This window comes from Mangifera indica, chromosome 4 (genome assembly GCF_011075055.1).
Source record: "Mangifera indica cultivar Alphonso chromosome 4, CATAS_Mindica_2.1, whole genome shotgun sequence".
NCBI lineage: Eukaryota > Viridiplantae > Streptophyta > Magnoliopsida > Sapindales > Anacardiaceae > Mangifera > Mangifera indica.
In genome coordinates, this window is record NC_058140.1 from 4,139,524 (window position 1) to 4,160,983 (window position 21,460).

Sequence of the window (21,460 nt, forward strand, 5' to 3'; positions counted from 1 at the left end):
GATGGGAAATTTGAGAGAAATTTTACAAGTATTTCCATTAATTTACAAAAGTCAAATGGTTTCCTTTTATATTGAAATTAGTTGAGGGGTCGAGTCGAGGGTTGACAATAACAATAATATAAACAAACTGTCATAGAATAATAATACAATCACAATTATTTCCTCTTCATTTTAACAAATTGCAATCCATGATTGTAGCAAAATTCTGTAGGGGCGTTTGATTAAGGGGATTACAACTTATTCTAATAATTTATTATTTTTTATTATTTTATTAAATTTATATATAATAAAAAATTCTAATAATATAATTATCACATACACCTTAATTATTAAAATAATTTTAATTTTTTATAATCATAATTATATTTATTAATTTTTTTAAAAAAAATAACCCTTTTTTTAATTAATATAAATCGGTTTCTTGCATTGTTCGACGTTTCTCCACTGTCTCAGCAAGTATAAATATATATATTTTGGTGTATGACTGAAAGTTTCTGACAAATTATAAATTTTACGCTCACGTCTAGTTTTGATTTCTGTGTATATATTTTTTTCATGGATTAATTATTTTAATAAAACTATGTGTATTTATTTTGGGTACATAAATATATACACATTTATATATGTCATCATGTGATTGGATGATTTTAAATTAAAAATAAAACAATAATCAATCATATAATAATATATATAAGTGTGTATATATTTGTGTATCCAAAATAAATTCATATAATATTACTCTAATTATTTAGCTTTTAGTTGAAGACATATTAATTATGTCACCCTAGTCTAAAGTTTGAAATATAAGCCCAACCTGGAGTCCAAAATTTAGGCCTAATTCAAAAGCCCTAACTCGGCACTATAAAGTATTAGACTTGACCAATGGGCCTTTCACATCAGATTATAAGCTTTAATATTAGACTTGTACGCTAACTTGACCCAATTTAATATTATTTAAAAATTAAAAATAAAAAATAAAATGACAAAAGCAAGGCTCCTGCCACAAGCAGAAGCCTTCAACAACCACTGCATCACTGTTTTTTTTTTTTTAATTTTTGTATTTTGTATATAAACCAATCTAAATTTTTTTTACTTTCAATTTTATTTACAAATTTTTCAATCTTTTAGTTTCATTTCTTTCATTATATTCTTAATCTCAGTTTCTCTCATCAACTCTTTTCTAAAAACTGTCTAAATTCGTAAATAATAATTCTTTGTGTTTATAATTTCATTTTAATTTTAATTTTATCATTTTAAACTTATAATATTTTTTATCATATAACAATGGTATTCCTCTGCCTCAAGTGATGTATTATAAATAAAAATGTTTGGATATTGTTCTTAGTTTTACTAATTAAAAAATAATTTATATTTAAAATTTTAATTAAAAAAGGCCCAACTTGGCCTATCCTTATATATAAGGTCAGGTCTTGGGCTTTAAAAATTATATGGGTTGACCTAACCTAAATATTTATTACTGTGCAGGTTTAAGACCCAATCCGACTTATTGACCTATCTAGTTAAAATATATAAAATTCGTATTTTTGCCCACACTAGGCATTTATAACCTTCTCTTATTCCTTTCTTTTGTTTTTTCACTTTACGGTATTAACTTCGTGATTTAGGTCATAAGATACAATCAAAGAGATTTTAAAACCATGACTAAATGGATTTCAACTAACTATACAAGTTGAGTTTGCCTAAGTCAAGTGAGATATTAATTCAAATCAATATAATTTAAGGGATTTTGGATCTTAAACAAATCCAATAGGACAATTAATTATTTGAAATTTAAGCACGGCATTTGAGCAAAATAAAAGTTTGGCAACTCATTTTGTAAATAGGGAGCGTCAACATTGTATATTTAATTTTGTATTTATAATTGACCATCGGTTATTTACTTCAATAATTTGATTTGAATTAAAATTAATACCGTAATACAACCTAACTAGATATGACTTAATTATGTAAAAATTATAATCCCGGTATCATTGAATGGGTGATAATTTCTTTATTTGGTCAAATCATATCACAAATTTCCATACCATATTTACCTTTTTCTACAATGACTGACGGGTTTGGGAGGCATCGGAATGCCAAAAAAATTGTAAAAAAGAGAAAGGTGAAAAACAAGAGCAATGTTAAATTAACCACGTATAAACTGCCAATCAGTTGACAACTAAATGGGCCAAATGGGAGATCAAATGACCTTTATGATAATTTATTTATGACTTGCTATCACCACCTCGTAGCTATTTTAGTTCTCCTCTCTCATGGGATGGTGTACTCTGCAAAACAAAATATTCAAAATTAATTATGTAATTAGAAAAAGTAACACGAACTAGGGCAATTGGGCTAAAATAAAAAATGAAAACATGAAATGGGAAAGCTTATTTTGGACTTACTTCCGCACTTCTTTCCGGCTTGCCTGTTCTTAATGTTGCAACGTTTGGGGATGGTAACAGCAATGGCAGGGTTGATTCCACCCAGCTTAGCCAAAGGCGACAACAGAACGGCACAAAGACATTTTGGTGAACTCTTGATTAATGCATTCACTTTTGAGCAACAAAGGCGTGGAACCTTAACTTTCACATTCCGTGCTGCACTCAAACATGGAAGCAAACTACTTGCCGCCGATCCAATTGGAGTCTTCCCACACTCTCCGGCCCCATCAACGAATGCCTTTGAACCCACCAACACCACCAAGAACAAAGCCACAATGGACACTCGCGCGTTAGACTTCATGATTGATAATGCCAATTTCAGATCAAATAAATTGAATAATTATTAATTTTATTGTAAATTAAATGAATATTATTGACAAATATATAGTATCATACTGTAATCTGAAATGAAATTCTAATATTATAAAATGGGAAAAATAATAAATAATAAATCAGAATTATCAAATCAGAATCAAATCAAATTACATCATATCAAAATCCAATATATTCAAATCAAAACATATTTCATTTAACATAAATAATGCAATTTTGAGAGAGAAAATCATGCAGGATGCTTCTGGGTGGCTAGTGGGGTAGTAGTTGTGGTGGAATGGAAATGTGGAGGAATTTCTGGTGGAGTTACTATGTGTTTTTGCAATAATATATTTTAAAGATAAGTTAGAGCTTGAAGGACAAGGTGAAGATTTGAAAATCTTTTTAATATATTCTCACTAAATTAGATGACTATGGATAGACAATGAAAAATAAATGAGAACAATTCAGATAATATTATGTCCACTGATTGAATATCAAGCCGAGCACAATTCATATATCTGTTCACAGTTTCACTCTTCCTTTAATAGACACTTGCTGTGGTGGTAAAACATTTTAGAAATAGTAGTCACAATTTGATATATTGTCACTCTTAATGTATTTTTTTTAAAATTTTTGTCCATTCAAAAAATATTATATATATAAATGATACATATTAAAAAATATAAATAAACTAACTTATTTTAATGCAATGTACAAAAAAGTTTATTTTTGGGTTTGGGCTTAGTATGCAAAATAAGCATTTGGGTTTGCGCTTGGTATAAAAGGTTTATTTTAATGCAATATACAAAATAAGCATTAAACTTTGGGCTTGTTATTAAAAAACTAATTTTAAATCATTTTGAAAAAAAAAAATTTGCTTGAAAAGGGATTTTGGATTTCGTTTGTTGTGATAGTGAGGGTTTAAAAAAAAGCAAAAAGCAAGTGTGTTTTTATCTTTCTTCTATCTTTTGTTTTTTTAAAATTTTTTAATCATGTGGCTTTTATGTTTCTTGTTAGAATATGGTGTGTTACTATTATTTGCTTGTGATTTAGTATTTTAGAATACATTCCTGATTTTTATTAAAACATGTGAGTTTGTTTTCATTTTGCGTTTTATGAGAAAGTAGAAAATAGTGAAAGTAAATTCGAATAATGTATTTTAACTATTTGTGCAAACATTTAATATCATTGTCCTACAACAGTATTTGAGAATGAAAAAAAAAAGAGAATCCAAAGAACTTCATTGTTTGAAAATAGTATTTTGAAAATAAAAATAGTAAAATGCATTTAGCATCAATTTCGTGAAAACATTATTTCTAGTGAAACCTTGAACATTAGTTGTGTCCTCATAATGTTTTGGTGTCTTGTATGTCTCATCAATTCCATTGTGTTTTTGCTCAGTTACTTATAAAGTTTTTTATTTTTGGGTAAGTAAATTTTATCAACCAAAAAGACCTTAGCATGGGACAAGTCCCCAGGTTAAGGAAAATAGGCCTACCATAGGAGAACCCTTAGAGAAAGGCAAATACACATCAATCAATTGTGGTTCACTTAGGATAACCCTTAAGCAAAACCTAAGACATCAAGTATCAAACATGAGAAACCAAGATGATACAAGGAATAGGAGCTTTCCTAGGACAATCCCCTAGATAAAGCCCCAAGACACTGAGAGTAGCCGTACAAATAAATTATGCCCATGTACAATCAAAAAAACTAACCACCATTCACGAATTATCTTTGAAGATGCACCTACGGAGATGCCAAGTAGAGTCAAGCCGATGGTTCTCTCTTGAAAGGGCTACCTTAGTTATTTCTGACGCTTTGTCTTTGATGTCCCTTCTAGCTCTAGCCACAAGCACTTCTTTGGAATTTGTTACACGGGAAAAGACTTTATCATTTCTTTCCTTCCACAAGTGGTATATCATACTTGCCAAGCTCATTTTACACAAAGAATTCCTCAATGTCTTTGCCGTCCATTATTAGGAAATCTCTCCACATAGTCCGCCCACATTTGCTTGGTATAAGTTCGGCCATTATCCTCAATGATGATGTTCTACACCGTGCAACTACAATCACACTTGAAGAAGAGATGGTCCAGATTTTCATCCTTCACATTGCATAAAACACACATAACATTATCTAGCTTACCCCAACTCATTAGCCTATCTTTGGTAATCAGTCTTCTTTTAACCGCCATCTAAGTGATTAGTGCTTGTCTAGGAATTATAAAGTTATTACAACTTAGAATAGGTGGTTATTTTAATAGCAAATACATTTTTGGCTTTTATATTTCTTGTTAGAATAGGTGGCTATTTTAAACATCTACATAAAAAAAATATCTTAAGAAAGCAGTGAATTTTTTGTTGTTTCTTTGCCACATGTCAAAGTTATTGTTATTAATGTTTATGTAGATGTTTAATGATAAATTTGTTTTCTTTGTATATTGAATATATGTTTCTGTAGAAGATGAAATAAAATTTTTAATACTATATATTTTATTATTATTATTGCTAATATGTTTTCTTTGTCATAAATTAAATAGCTATGATATCCAATTATTTTAAGAGATTAAAAAAAAATCCAATGGAGAGTGTTGACAGAGGCTTTATTGATAGAAAGGTTAATCAAATCTCATTAGAAGAAGAAGAGGTTTCACAACAATTACAATAACACCAAATACATGAAACTCAACCTTCAAACAAAATGTTCAATTTAGATGAGCTTGAAGCTAATCTAGGATTAAAGATCCCAATTAATGAGATTTGTTATACCAACAAACAAAAAGAGGAAGTTCAAAAAGCATACTTGCTTAAAAGTCTTTGCTAACCTAAATATTATAGTTTTCTTTTCATTTTTTTTGGAGACAAAAAAAGTAGGTTTACATCAGAGTCGAAGAAAGTACCAATAGGATGGAATATAATGTAGCAAAAGATGCAATATTTTGTTTGCATTATTATTTTTTCAAAGGTGAAATAGTCGATTTTCATGACCAAGCAAGTGGTAAAACATTTGTGGGCAAGGGATTAAATAACTGGAAAGATAAAACAAAAGTTCAAAAACATGTTGGAGGTCATTCTAATACTCATAATTGATGTCATGTCAAGTGTGTTGATTTGATGACACAAAAACAACATATCGATGTAAATTTTGCTTGTGTTAAGGAAAAAGTCAAATTGGATTATCGAATTCGCTTGAATGCATCAATTGATTATATTAGATTTCTTTTACAATAAGGATTGACATTTCGTGGTCATGATAAGTAGATTGAATCTAAAAATCAAAATAACTTTATTAAACTATTAAAGTTTTCATCTAATCATAGTGATGACGTCAAGAAAGTTGTACTTGGAAATGCTTTTGAAAATCATAAAATAACATCCTTCATGATTTAGAGATAATTGACTAATGTTTGTGCTTATTTGATACCCTTGAAAGTTATTGAAGAAATTAAGAGAGATAAACAACCGTTTTTATTACTAGTTAATGAATGTTATGATGTGACAATGAAGGAACAAATGACTATTGTTTTTTGGTATGCGAACAAAGTAGGTTACATTATTGAATGTTTTATGAGAATCGTGCGTGTTAAAAATACTTTTACACACTTTTTCAAAACTACGATAAATGTTTTTTTTTTTGTAAAACATGGGTTGAGTTTAACAAGTTTAAGGGGCAAGGGTATGATGGAGCAAACAATATGAAGGGTGAATTTAATGGCTTGAAGAGTTTGATATTGATAGAAAATAAATTAGTTTTCTACATTTATTGTTTTTCTATCAACTCCAACTAGCAATAATCAAAGTTTTGAGTAACCATTCAACATTGGGTCAATTTTTCCAATCTCTCTCAGTATTATCAAACACCATAGTGGCATCTTGCAAGCATAGAGATCTTCCACTAAATAAAGAATATGAATATGTGATATCTTTCAAATCTAATAGTGAAATGAGGTTTGAATCAAGAATGTCCTATTAAATAACTAGGAGACATATGTTGGGATTCACACATAAAGACAATTCATAGTGCTATAAACTTATTTTCTTATGTTGTTGACATACTCAGGGTGATTGAAATTGAAGTAGACAATTGGCAAAACAAAAATCAAGCAAGAAGTCTATTACGAATCATGGAGAATTTTGAATTTGTTCTTTTTTTGTTATTTTTATGAAAATTTATTGGAAATCACAAATAAACTATCACAAGCATTATAAAAAAAAATCAATATTTTCTTAATATTATACAACTTGTACAAATTTCAAAAGGTTGGTTGTATAAAATGAGAAAAGAAGACACTTGTTTAGACATCTTGGTGAAAAAAAACTTTGATTTGTGCAAAAATAATGACATAGCAATCCCAGAAAATATGAAAGATAACTTTGGGAGGACAACACAAGGGATTGCATAAGTTACAAATAAACATCATTATAAGATAAAGTTGATGTATACATTTTAGATAATATTCAAGAAGAACTCAATAATTATTTTGATGAAGTAAATGTGAGGTTGCTTCAGTATATGACATCTCTTGATTTAAGTAACTCTTTTACTATATTTAACAAAGACAAATTACTTGAATTTGCAATGTTCTATCTTGTCGATTTTCCTCAACATCATATTTGATTACTTGATGATCAACTTGAAAACTATTATGAGGATGATAACACCAATGCCAATTTCAGTCATTTTGATAATATTGTCAACCTTGTGAAAAAAAATCTTTGAGTTTAAGAATAATATTGCCTACGATAAAATTTTCTTACTTAAAAAATTAGCAATGGTTTTGTCTGTTGCTATTGCAATAATTAAAAGAAATATAATAAATTTTATGAAGAATAGTTTGTGTTATCGAATGAGTGACAAGTGGATGATCAATTGTTTGGTGGTTTACATTGAAAATGAAGTTTTTGCTACAATTAACAATGAAAATTTTATTGAACGCTTTTAGAATACGTCAAAGTAAAAAATAGTGTTAAAATCAACATCTTTAGGTATATCATTTCATCTTGTTGTTATCTTTAAACAATTAATATTAAAATATTCAAAACTTTAAGTTTATTGTTCTAACTCAATTATTTGATTAGTACACAACCAGATGAGTGAACCTTTAATTTGGATGATTGAGTTTTGATTTTGATGGTTAAATTTGGAATTATAAATCTTGCAAATTGACAAATTCTTGTAATTTTAATTCAAATACCTTTATGTATTTTATTTGTATTAGAATTGTGATTAAACTCTAAATTTTTATAAATTTTTTTTTTTTCAGATTATGACTAATATAAACAATATTGATTATATTTAATTTAAACGGGATATTAGATCTTGTATTTTTTTCCTCTCTTTACTTTGGAAGTTGTGAAGACGCCCTTGAAAAAAAATCTTGAGTCCACCACCATATATATATATATAGAGAGGGAGAGAGAGAGATCAAATTGTTTATGCTTGTATTGTGTACAGTGTACACCAAATTTATCGAAATGAAAAAAAGAATTGTAAAAAAGAAGAAAGATGAGAAGAAGACGAAGCACTAAGAACATAAGTAAGTTAACTACTTATAAAGTCCCAATCAATTTAACAAAAAACACGAAACAACTGAAGGGGCCAAATGGGTCATCAAATGACCTTCATGGCTATTTATTTATCACTTGCTATCGCCACCTCATATCATAACAATATTTCTTATTCTTTTTTTCTACCGTTCGATTATTTTATTTTTGTTCTCATCTCTCATGGGACGGTGTACTCTGCAAAACAAAACATTCAAACTTAATTAAGTAATTTGGTAATCATTGTCTTAGAAATTAGAAATAGTTTCATTTTAAGAATAAATATGGGAAGTCACTAGTGCATTTGGAACATAGATTTTATTCAATTGGGTATTCGAGAAAAAATGACCAATGGCATTATGGCAATGTCCTATACAAAAAGTAAGAAAGATCAGAAGATATGCAGCATTGAGAAGACCAACATTTAAATAACAAATGAATAGATATATACAATAATTAATCAATTAGGTAGGTGCAGCCTAAATAATGCTTGTTTAACTTTCCACCATGCAAATGAAAAATGAAAACATAAAATGGGAAAGTTTATTTTGGACTTACTTCCACACTTCTTTCCAGCTGACCTATTCTTAATGTTGCAACGTTTGGGGATAGTAATAGCAATGGCAGGGTTGATTCCAGCCTGCTTTGTCAAAGGAGACAGCAAAACTGCGCAAAGACATTTTGGTGCAGTCTTGATCAAGGCACCCACTTTTGAGCAACAAAGGGGTGGAACCCTAGCCTTTGCATTCCCGGCCGCACTCAAACATGGACTCAAACTAGTCGCCGCCGACCTAATCGGAGTCCTGCCACACTCTCCAGCCCCATCAACGAACCCCTTTGAACCCACCAACACCACCAAGAACAAAGCCACAATGGACACTCGCATGTCAGAGCTCATGATTGATAATGCCAATTTCACTCTCGACTTCAAATCACTAGAGCACTGATCGGCACTAAATTCTCGCAGCCAAAGCACAGGAGTATAAATAATGCAACTTTGGGAGAGAGAATTTTGTCGGGTGCTTCTGGTCGGCTAGTGTGGTGGTTGAGGAATGGAGCGTGGAGGAATTTTATGGGTTGTGGGTTTGTTTATTCAAGAGGTTATTATTACATTCATTTTAGATTCGTTGTTTTTAGCTTGAACTTGGGCAATTGATTTGTTTGTGGTGAGAAAAATTGGTGTGAACACGTAACTATAAATTGAGGCATGCAAAGGTTTCAATTATTCTACTTGAGAGTCTTGTCTCAATGTCCGTTCCACTAAGCTTGTAGTGTCACATATTGCGTATGGCTTATGCAATATATTTGCTTAAAGAACTATAGGTTATAGAGGTAAATATAAAAAGACTATTAGAAATAAATGTTTTCTAATTGGTATAATGAGATTAATGGAGGATTTATCATAGAGAAAATGAAAATAAAAGAGAATAATCTAGATGATATTGCGTCTGTTGATTGAATAACAACCGAACATGATTCATATTCACAATTCACCCTTTTTTCAATAGACAAGTTTGCTTTGGCGATATAAATCTTATAAATAATAGTTATAATTCGATATTTTTTAACTTTTTTATGTATTTTTTATCTTTGTAAATTCGAGTAATATTATATGTACAACCGATAGATATTAACATCTATAAACAAACTATATAATTTAATTATTTATTTTATATTTATTTTAAAATCATTTAAACAAATATTAATATATATCAGTTTATTTATATTTATTAATATCTTTTATTTGTACGTAAAATATTATTCTATCATCTCTTCAACAATTTTACTTTCTTCAAATCATAACAGAGTAGGTGAGACACAATCATAAAAAATTATCATTTCATGAATTTTTTATTAAAATGTTATGATTTGTTGATATTTGAGCAAAAAAAATTAAACACATATGAAATATCTATGAGACACCTTTATAATGTTGTTGAAAATGCAAAATACGCGTTAAAAATTTGAATGATAAAAAATTGAATTTTTTGTTTTGTATAAGGCCAAAGGACTTATGCCCACCCAAAGTTTGATGCTATCTCAAATTTCTATCTGATAACTTTTGAAAACAGAAAATTCCCCCCATCAGGTGTTAACTTAAACAGATTCTTTTAATCTATGATTTAAATGACTATTTTACCTTGAATCAATTGAATAACCAAAATACCCTTCAATTTAAATAACAATTTTGCGGTTATCAAATATTAATTTGTATCAGTTAACTAATTCAACTGAAATTATCAATTTACCCTTTGCCATAAAATAGCCAAATCAATCCTCAAATTGTTATATTCAGTGCGAACTCATCATGGAAATACAAGATAAGATTTTTACACATAATAGTAAGACTATTACACAGAACAAAAAGAAAAATATCTTACAATATATCTAAAACAAGAGAAATATATAACTTTTCTGAGTAAAATTTGTGCTTCTACAACCCACACGATATAGCCTAAATCGTAAAAAACTTGATGAAACTGCTACTGTGGTTGGTGTAGTCCTCGTCATCGTTGTTACTAAAACCAACACGATGAAATCACTATCATTGTTGTTGGTGTTTTTGAAGTTATTGTAAGTTGTCCAAGAACAAGAAGTGAACAAAACACACTAGAAAGTTCTTTTACATTATCTGAGTTATTGTCGTCGTCGTAACGGTCACCGCAAACTGTTTAGTAATTGTTTCACAATTGAAAATTTTCAGAGCATGTCTCGCAAGACTATCGAAAGGAAAATGAAAAGCCAAAAGACTTGATTTTGTCCTTCTAACTTTCGTTTAAATTTTAAAACACGTGGTGTTTCCTCATTCGCAATCAAACGAATAAAAAATTTTTTATTCGTCCACATTTTTCAACTTTCGGAGTAAACTGACAAAAAAAACCCTCCAAGTGTCTCAATTTTATTGGATAAAGCAATTAAAATGATCCATCAGCTGTTGATTTTTGTCCAAAAATTTCCAGCCATCGACCTGAGATGTTTTGCTCGTTAATACTACCTAACCGGAACTACATTTTATTTACTTGTATTGCGCCGCCGATTTTTAAAAAAAGTGGCTGTTTTTGGGTCTGTAAGACACGTGTTCAACACAAGTTTCACCAGACCAACTCGTTTCCATAAAATTACTGATTCAATTCGTCCAACATGCCAAAATTTCAACTGACACAGACTAAATGTCCACGTGTCACAATGGAAGGAGTTAACTTAAACATAAAATCTGAAAACCTGCTGCCTCATTAAATTCTTTGCAGTAACTTTTTAACAAATAAACAAATATTTTATTATATTTTTATAAGTACGAATTTTGTATTCGTTTAAAGTTTTATCCAACTCAGTTTGCATTTACTTTATTACCCTTCACACTAACAATTTCTGTCAATTTTAACGTTTGATGGTGGGATTTTGGGTTTTGTAAAGTTAACGGGTATTATTGTGAGAGAATACCAAATCTAGTGTGGGAATAAGTCCTTTGGCCTTTGTATAATTATGGTATTATGATAATTAATTGAAAATGTAAAAAATATTTTCGTATTTGAAAAATTCATAAAAACGAAAAACGTATAAAATGACAAAAATATGTGTTTAATACGGGAATATATAAAATATGTGTTTAATATTTTTTAGATTTAAAAATTCAAAACTGCATGTTTAATACATGAATTAAACATGAATATAAATTAAACATGAATAATATACGTTTTTAGTAAGGATATTGAATCATATCCAACCTGAAAATTTGACAGAAGTAAAAAAATTTTGACAAAAATTAATTTTTTCACATTAAAACTTCCTCGTAATGGGTTCAAAGTTATTATAAAATATTTATTGGTTGTATTTTCAATTTTTTTTTTGTGAATTTTAAATGTTTATGAATTAGGGTTGTGTTTTTTGTTTGGGGTATAGGTTTAGGAATTTAATCTATTCATGTTGTGTTTTGTGCATGAAAACTGATTAGTGTTGACAGATTGGCGATTTAGGAGGTTATGATACTTTTATTTAAAGTATAAAACAATAGTTTTGGCATAGAATTTATGAAAATTTTGTCTCTAGATATTATCCTAATAGACTTGTAACACCCCTTTCTAGAGGACTACCATATGAATGGACTATTTATACTTATTAACTAATAAGCATGCATAATAACTTATTCAAGCGGAAATAAATGGCTTCAAAGCAACATCTTTCTATAAAAATCCATTATAATAATAACAATAATAATCCAACATAATTCATAAACTGTGCATGCAAAAGATGTCCATGAACAATCATAAACAATAAACCATATCATACTTTGTGGTAAAACATAACAAAGAAAATTATTAAGGAAATAACAACTTTAAGTATATTCCCTCGTTACATTATTAGTTGACATGATCTACATCTCAACAACCACTAATAATATGTTAGCTACAAAATAAATAAGAAAGAGATACGTGTTAAACACTTAGTAGGTAAGAGATCACTAATTACTAATTACTTTCTTTTCTCTATTTTTACCTTAATTAGCATCTTATATATGCTATGTCATAAACTTATTATCTAAGGTACATATGTTATCTCTATCTATGATAACATAAGATATAATGCATAAAGTAAAACATTTTTTAAATATGGCGAAAACATTTTTATAAAACATTTTCTAAATTTATAACTGTTTATGTTGATCAGACTAGGTTGAAACATGAATTTGGTACGATGACTACATGAGTAATATCAACTCTCCTAATCCTATATGCTATACACACCAAACATGAGTGGACTATCATAACACTTCTATTGCAGGTGTCCTACTGCGGGCGTGTATGTAAAGAATCTCACATGTGTCCTCTCATAACAACCTTCTAAAAAACATATTGTAAGATTCATGAAAAAATATATTTTAACGGGTGTTTATAAAAATTGTAAAACTGATAGGATTGTGTCCTACACACATGAGTACGAGAATAAGTTCTTCATAAACTCTAACACCCTAATAATCTTAGAAACATGTTGAATGTACATTATATCTTATCTCATGCATGGAAACTTGATACACTTTCATGTATCTTAAACTCATGCTTAAGCCTTTATTAACCATCTCATATGGCTAGTCTATGCTTTCGTCTCATGTATACTTAAGTCATGGATCACACAACGTATGACTTTCTTACTTATAACTCATGTCTTTACTTCATATATTAACTTGGCATGCATCACCACTCAAGTAGTCATAACGTCTCCTTAAACTCATGGAAAAAACCTGTTGGAACTGGTGTTCATGAGTTTAAGGATAATATAATCTTTCAACTAACTTTAGTCAATACCATTAAATTTCAATTCTAATATATCATTAAATGATTCAACACGTTTACAGTAAATGGAAAATTTTCCAAGTGTAGAAGAATACTATCATGTAACAACAATCTCCTAAAATGAATACATGAGTACTTTTTTATTTCTAGACTGATATAACAAAAGGGTAACTGGACTTATTTAGACTTAGTTGAAACTATTAAAACTTCACTCTAATAATCTTACTAAAAAACTTTCATGATAATTTCACATCTAATCTTTCAACTATTGTTTACAGAATAATCATATACTTTCGGTTTATCCATGGAAACTTAGTATTCCATTAGATCAAAGCATTAAATTTACATATCCTAACTCATAACGGTCATGATTTTATCTATATCAATTTCACAATGTCATCATGCATGATCTATTATAAATCATAACATGTCTAATGAAAACCATCCAATGAATCATTAATAAAGCATTATCAAGTTCCATAAATCTCTATGCATTTATATATTAACACATATCATCCAAGTCAAAGTCTATTAAAATAAAAAGATTCCTACTTACCTCTAATTTGTTAAAGAAACAATTATTTGGCCATGAATCTCCTTGAATCTAACCTTGGAGGGTTGTTACTGAAGTTATGAATGGTTAGGATTTGAGTTTGATTGTGAGATAATAATAAAGTCAGATAATGGTCTCCTTTTATGAAATTTTGGACTAGATAACCATCATAATATCCATAAAATAGTTGGTTGATGCCATGTTTAGAGGTTGTGCTAACCAATTGGTTGATTATTGAGAGGGAAAAGTTGTCTTTAGGATATGCCTTGTTTAGGTTTGTGAAGTTGACTCATGTCATCCACTTGTTGTCAGGCTTTGGAACTAGGATGTGATTGGCTAGCAAAGACAAGTAATGAGATTCTCAAATGAAGCCAATCGAACAAAAGTTTATCTATTTCCTTTGTTAGTGGTTAGCCAGTTACGCATAACTAAATATAAAGTAAGAAACATGTTTTTTCATATCTTAATAGAAAAGGTTAAGAAAGATAAGCGAGAAAGATATGTATCTACCAAGTTGATTGTAGGTATAGAGTATATCTTAAGTTAAAAGTAATTGATACCCTACTGAGTGTTTGACACTCAAATTTTGTCCTTTCATTGTTTTACAGGCAACAAACAGAATATGGTTCATGCGAAGGGTTTGGACTTGATAAGAGGAGAAGACAAGATAATAAAGCTTAAATGTTTAAGTTTAAGTTTTTTATAAGCCCGTAATTGTTACATGATGTTGTTTTTATATTATTATAATTAAACAAAAAATGGTTTGCATGCTTTCGCCATATGAATGTTAAATGTCTTAAGAATTAATTGATGATTTTATAATAAAATCTCAATTTGTGTATGCACATATATTGAGTACAAGTAATCAAGTCTTTATACAACTATTTGTAAGTAATGTTTTAAAAGAAATTATAGATGTTCCAACTACTTGTTTTAAGCAAGAGCATAGTTATTTGTCATTGCACACCATCCAAGCATGAATTCTTTGAGTTCGTAGTAGGAGGATATTCAAAGGGTATTGGACTATAAAAGGTGTTATAGTTGTGCTCTAGTTATCCAATATTTGTACATCAGTTGATATGATATTTCACCCTTTGAAATAGTTCTGTCAAGATTTCACCTAAGTTTGTTTGAATACAAAGTGACTACACTTAATATACCTCTAACTAGGCTGATTTACAGTAAATGATTTTTGCACAAATCTCTCAAAGAATATAAGTTTGAAAACAAGATAGACTAATGGTTAGAGACATTGTATAATCTTGAGTGCATGAACTTAGAGTTTCTTTCTTATCTTTCTCATAAGCATCTCTAACGTTGAATATGTCTTAAATGTTTACTTTTATATTTGAAAAATTGTTGAATAATGCAAGCTATTCATTATAAGTGAGAATAGATATGTTGACTTTAAAAAGATTTCTGAATTTGTTTTATAAAGTCTGTGGAATGAGTGTTCCTTCCCTTGCAATAGTTACTTGTCTTTGACTCTTTGAAAAGTTCTTTGACTTTTTTTTATCTTCACGAGCTATATTTGTTATCTTCTTGCACTTGGAACTGGTGTTTGGATCTTTGAAACTAACTCTCCTTGATTAGTTGAAATTGTTTGATGTTTGATGACTTTTAAGAACAAGCATTCTAAGCTTTGAGGTTCTTCTTGATACTCTTGGAATGGAATGGCTGTTTGTTGTAAGGAATGGGCTCGATCTTGGTAAACAACTTTAAATCTTTTAGAAAGATAAATCCTTTGCAAATGAAATTGTGCTCGTTCTTTGACCTCAATTTATATGGAATAGACATTCCATCTTCCTTCAATTGAGGAAAAAAAGTTGTTAAAGAGCATTTATATCTTTAATGCACTATAGTTTATACCAAATGTGTAAAATATGTTCCATTTGTTAAAAAAAAAACACATAAAACAATAGTTTACAATTTGATCGGGTTTGGAAACCACTCAAATCTTAACTTAAACTATAAACCATTTTTAAAATTTTTTTTCAACTCAAACAAAATTGTTTTTCAACTCAAACAAAATTGTTTTTGAATACAAACCAGATTAAATTATAAGATTCAAATTATTCAGTCTGATTTTATAGTTTAAATTGTTGTTGCATCGATTAGCGAGGCTTAATTGATGATGGCCTGTCTAATCTAAATATAATTAAAAATGGGCCTCGGAAGCCCAAAATACGTGAGCTCCCTCAGGCCCAGATTTGACGATTCGGTGATTGCCGAACTCAGTATTACATCCCTTTTCTCCATCAAAAACCCTAACATTGCTGTTGCTGCCTTCTTCTTCTCTTTGGCTTCGCGTTGAGTGAGATCGATATTTAACATCAAAATCAGGGCTGAAGCGAAGTAAAAGAAAGAAGAAGAAACATGAGGCCAATTTTGATGAAAGGTCATGAAAGGCCTTTAACTTATCTTAAATACAACAAAGACGGTGATCTCCTTTTCTCTTGCGCCAAGGATCACAATCCCACCGTCTGGTTCGCCGACAATGGCGAACGTCTCGGCACCTACCGCGGCCACAACGGCGCCGTTTGGTGCTGCGATATCACAAGCAAGTCTTCTCTCTAGTTTCTTCTAAAATGAATTGGTGGTGTTTTTGTTGGATTAATGTTGTAATGTTTCGTCGCCAATTAAACTGCAGGAGATTCGATGCGGCTTATTACAGGGAGTGCTGACCAGACGGCGAAGCTGTGGAATGTGCAAACAGGAGCTCAGTTGTTCACTTTTAATTTCGATTCTCCGGCGAGGTCTGTGGACTTTGCTGTTGGTGATAAGCTTGCTGTCATCACCACTGATCCTTTCATGGAATTGACCTCCGCTATTCATGTCAAACGCATTGCCAGAGACCCCTCTGAGCGTACGTTTATTGCTTAGCTTTTTTTCCTGTTGGGTTGTTCATTGAATTATATTTTCAGCATCTTTCTATCTGTTCAATAATATGCACAATGTTGGGAGATCATAGTAATCAGAGAAATTTGTTTCACTGTGTAGAAAGCATTTAATAGTTGTTTAGTATTAGGAATTTTTATATGAACATGCCAAGGCCGGAGGCTCAGTCTGGCTTTTTATTATTGATTGGATGTATCATTTTCTGTGGTATGATAATATTATTATTTTTGAAAGTTGAAGCCTTACTGCTTATTATCTTATTTTAATCAACTAGGGTCAACCGTCTACTTTTGATTATAGCGCCTAGTTGATTATTATTATTTTCCAAGTGCTTGATCTGTCAGTGTTTTGATGGTGTGATATGAAGCTTATTAGGTTCATCAAATATGTACTCAGGCATTTTATTAGAAGGATGCTTTTAATGTTACAATTGAGCATTGTGTAAAGTTAATTCTGCCTATCTTGTTGTTTTACAGAGACTGGGGAATCTGTACTCGTTTTAAAAGGCCCTCAAGGGAGAATCAATAGAGCTGTTTGGGGACCACTAAACAAGACTATCATAAGTTGTGGAGAAGATGCTATAATTCGTATTTGGGATTCTGAGGTACTTGCTACATTATATACAGAATCGATTTGGCTAATTCTTGTTCAAAAGTGTTGCATTTGTAGCATGATTGGAACTGAGCTTTGCAAAATAGGTGTCATAGCTTTGAGTTCTTGTTGAAAAACATTTACTTTAGTTAATGAGTTGTCATTGCAACTGTTTCTCATAGTTTTGTGCTTCATTTTTCAATTCCATTGATCAATTGAGTTGATGTTTAAGTTTTAGCCATTCATTCTCTTTCAAACTGGCAGACAGGAAAACTGCTTAAAGAGTCGGACAAGGAATCTGGTCATAAGAAGACAATAACATCTCTTTGTAAAGCTGCAGATGGATCACATTTTCTCACTGGTTCCCTTGATAAGTCTGCTAAGGTAATCTTTGGTGTGAATGCATGCAGGGCTAAGGAATTCCTTTATTTATTATTATTATTTTTTTGAGATTATTTCTTCAATTGATCTCAGTTAACTAGTCACATCATTTGACATGAGCTTTTCTTTTGTTTTTAGCTTTGGGATTCAAGAACATTGACTCTAATCAAGACCTATGTGACAGTGCGTCCAGTCAATGCTGTTGCTATGTCTCCACTTCTTGATCATGTATGTATTAACGGAATACTAATTACTAAACTCATGCTATTAGTCTGTAGTCTTAGCTTTGCTAGTTATGTTGCAATTTCTTTACAAGCAAAAAGGAATTTGTGCAATTTCTTGAATCACTATGCTCATCCTTCCTTTTTTCCTTTGGCTAGGAAAAGATTGTATATTTAACCAAGAAACTAAAAGGTATATATGAAGTATTGTCCAGGAAAGGATGAATGAGAAAAAGTGTAGCCTACCAAAGACCCTAGGAACAAAATGGCTTAACTAGAGGCTGGAGAACTAATTACAAAAGCAGCCCCCTAAGAGTCATCCCCAATGAAAAGAGAGCTGTAGATTTAGGGGATTGCTGATTCTCGACTAAAATTAATGAAGGAATATCTCAAAATTCTATAGAAACAGTAGCCGATAGGGTGTCCAAATATTAACTTTTTTCCCATATTAGATGAGGATCTTTAAGTGGTAATTTAATCTTTGAGCAACTAGAAGTCAGCTTTGGTATATAGATTAGAGATTTTACTTTACTGAGTGCTTGAATGGAACATTCAATGCCAAATATATTTTACATTAACTGCTGCTTATTTAGGGAGGCCAACCCACTCACTATGTGTGTGCTTGTATTTTTGCAATGCAATCTTCGTATTTACAAATTTCTTGTCGCAATGCTCTTGGACTTTTGTGTTGTGTGCATGTTACTATTTTACATCAATTTGTATTTGCTGCTCATTTAGTCTAGTCACTGTGGGTTGCTTGTATGCTGGCATCATGCTTTAAGTATGATTGATAGATTCTGTTCTATATCTGTTCTTTCCATGAGTTTACATGTTTCTTATTGCCAAAATTGAAATTACTATAAGATCAATGGTACATAAAAGTTAAAATAAAGAATATAACACAAAATTTTTAATCCAACAGAGCTTAAAGGAAACAGATTTTTTAGTAATGGTGATTCAGAGCCTTTTCATTATGCTACGAATTTTAACCTGCCTTGTTACTGAAATTTTGGTGTGCTCTATTCCGTAAAATGAATGTTTTCAACTGATGATCAAGTCCACTTTTCCATTGTTGTACTTCCAGGTGGTGCTTGGAGGTGGTCAGGATGCTTCGGCTGTCACGACAACTGATCATCGTGCTGGGAAGTTTGAAGCCAAATTCTATGACAAGGTTAATATGTGTTTCATTGTAGCTTAGCCTGTTGACAGTACTACAATAAATATTACTTCCGTTGATGATTACTTGTTTTGAACTGTGGTGTTGACATTGTCAGTTTTTTATTTGCTTTGATTTTGCATTTGTAGATTCTTCTGGAAGAAATTGGAGGTGTGAAAGGGCACTTTGGACCCATAAATGCTCTAGCTTTCAATCCTGATGGTAAAAGGTATAGCTTTCATTTGTTGCAGTTAATTATTTTTCAAATTGGTTTTGGAAAGGCTTGTAAACTTTGCAGTTCTGCTCATTTCTTATATTACTTTTGAAGCTTGAATGCTCACCAAGATTTTTTTTTTTTGGGTGTGTGTGTAAAGTATATCCTTTGTAGAGTTAACATGGTTGTTCATGATATGTGCATAGGTTAAGTTAGAAAATTGGTTTCTCAAATAAAATCTCTGATTTGTGTACTAAGAAGGGATTGTTTAGGTTTTGGTTTAATTTAAATCTGTTATGGACATAAATTACTGCATGCTCGCTTCCTCAATCAACCCACCTTAACTTCAGTGTAATTTATGTGTTTGATCTCATTTTGCTAGTTGCTATTTTGGATGAATATAGTATTCGACAATATTGTCCTCATTTCCCATGAAGAAATTCCGATGCATGAAATATTGAACTGCTGAGCTGGCATCTGATCACTAACTACATTCTTTGACATTAGTGAAATCATTAAAATGAAGTTTTAATAGTTTCAACTAAGTCAAAACAAGTCCAGTTACCCTTTTGTTACATCAGTCTAGAAATAAAAAAGTACTCCTGTATTCATTTTAGGAGATTGTTGTTACATGACAGTATTCTTCTACACTTGGAAAATTTTCCAGTTATTGTAAACATGTTGAATCATTTAGTGACAGATTAGAATTGAAATTTAATGGTACTGATTGAAGTTTGTTTTATAATTCAGTTTTTCGAGTGGAGGTGAAGATGGTTATGTTAGGTTACATCACTTCGACCCAGATTATTTCAACATCAAGATCTAAATTTCGGAGCATTTATATAAGAATCAAGCCTTGCAACAACTGGAAGAAATATTGTTGTTTGTCCGTAGGAAGAAGCACAGTTTTGTAGAAGTTTACATTAATGCACATAAATCTGGGTTTTAATGTTGCATGTTTTGAGAACTGCATTTGGAATTCAGTATATGAATAATTTACTGCTATTAGTTTACTTTTTTAATCTCAATTTGATGTGAAAGTTGACACGGGAAATGTTTCTCATTTGTTTAACAGTTTACTGTCTTCCATTTGAACTCTTTACTATCTTTTTATGCTCTTCTGGCCTTTACAAAACCTTATCAACATCTGAATCTTGACAAATTTGATCATTGATGATAGAGTTAGCAGTGTCAAAAATCTATTAGGCTCAGGAGGATCTGGGGAACACAGAGGATTCAGGTCTGGAATGTCTGAACCAGGATTTCCATCCCAAGGTATAGAGGAAGATTGTGTAATAAGTCAAAGGTTATATGTCAGCTATGTGGTAAACCTGGACATGTTATTCTGCGGTGTTACTACATGTTTGATGTCACTTATTTGGGTTATGCAGTCTTATGCTTGGCAGTCAACTAATCACAGTCCCACTACTCATGTTAACACCCAGCTTCTTACCACATAATATAGCCATGCTATGCTACAGCCACAACCTTTTACATATACTCGGAACCGTCAGGTGTATTCTGCACCTCAGACTCATCTAACTAATTCATTTTATAAAATTTATCAAAATGCAATATCTCTCACACAATCTACTGCTCAGCTAGCTAGTCACATTTGTTTACAATGATCAGTTATTAGGAGCTAGTCTGTAAACATTGGTGACTGCTCCTCACAAAGTAGATGACATAAGCTGGTATATGGACTCAGGAGCCTTAGATCATGTTACTTCCAAGATGGAGCAGCTTGTTATCAAAGAGGACTAAACAGGTTGTCAACAACTTCATATTGGAAGTGGCGAGTATTTTAAAATTTCCCACAAAGGTTCCATTTTCTTACCCACTGCCCTCTCTAA

The 21,460-nt window shown here is 30.8% G+C and overlaps 3 protein-coding genes across 3 annotated transcripts; 1 reads left to right on the forward strand and 2 right to left on the reverse strand.

Moving 5' to 3' along the window:
- Positions 1–2,271: 2,271 nt before the first annotated feature.
- Positions 2,272–2,745, reverse strand: LOC123213675 (non-specific lipid transfer protein GPI-anchored 15-like). The gene is made up of 2 exons (XM_044633142.1): positions 2,406–2,745; positions 2,272–2,288 (listed from the first exon to the last, which is right to left on the reverse strand). Exons 1-2 carry the CDS (start codon positions 2,743–2,745, stop codon positions 2,272–2,274), a joined length of 357 nt encoding a protein of 118 aa, XP_044489077.1.
- Positions 2,746–8,287: 5,542 nt separating this feature from the next.
- Positions 8,288–9,289, reverse strand: LOC123213443 (non-specific lipid transfer protein GPI-anchored 15-like). The gene is made up of 2 exons (XM_044632881.1): positions 8,864–9,289; positions 8,288–8,503 (listed from the first exon to the last, which is right to left on the reverse strand). The coding sequence occupies exons 1-2, from the start codon at positions 9,201–9,203 to the stop codon at positions 8,487–8,489; spliced, it is 357 nt and encodes a 118-aa protein (XP_044488816.1). The 5' UTR covers positions 9,204–9,289; the 3' UTR covers positions 8,288–8,486.
- A 7,112-nt stretch (positions 9,290–16,401) lies between these two features.
- Positions 16,402–20,661, forward strand: LOC123213385 (eukaryotic translation initiation factor 3 subunit I-like). Its single transcript, XM_044632811.1, has 8 exons — positions 16,402–16,706; positions 16,797–17,012; positions 17,521–17,648; positions 17,900–18,019; positions 18,155–18,244; positions 19,322–19,408; positions 19,543–19,622; positions 20,358–20,661. Exons 1-8 carry the CDS (start codon positions 16,523–16,525, stop codon positions 20,431–20,433), a joined length of 981 nt encoding a protein of 326 aa, XP_044488746.1. The 5' UTR covers positions 16,402–16,522; the 3' UTR covers positions 20,434–20,661.
- The last annotated feature ends 799 nt before the right edge of the window (positions 20,662–21,460 follow it).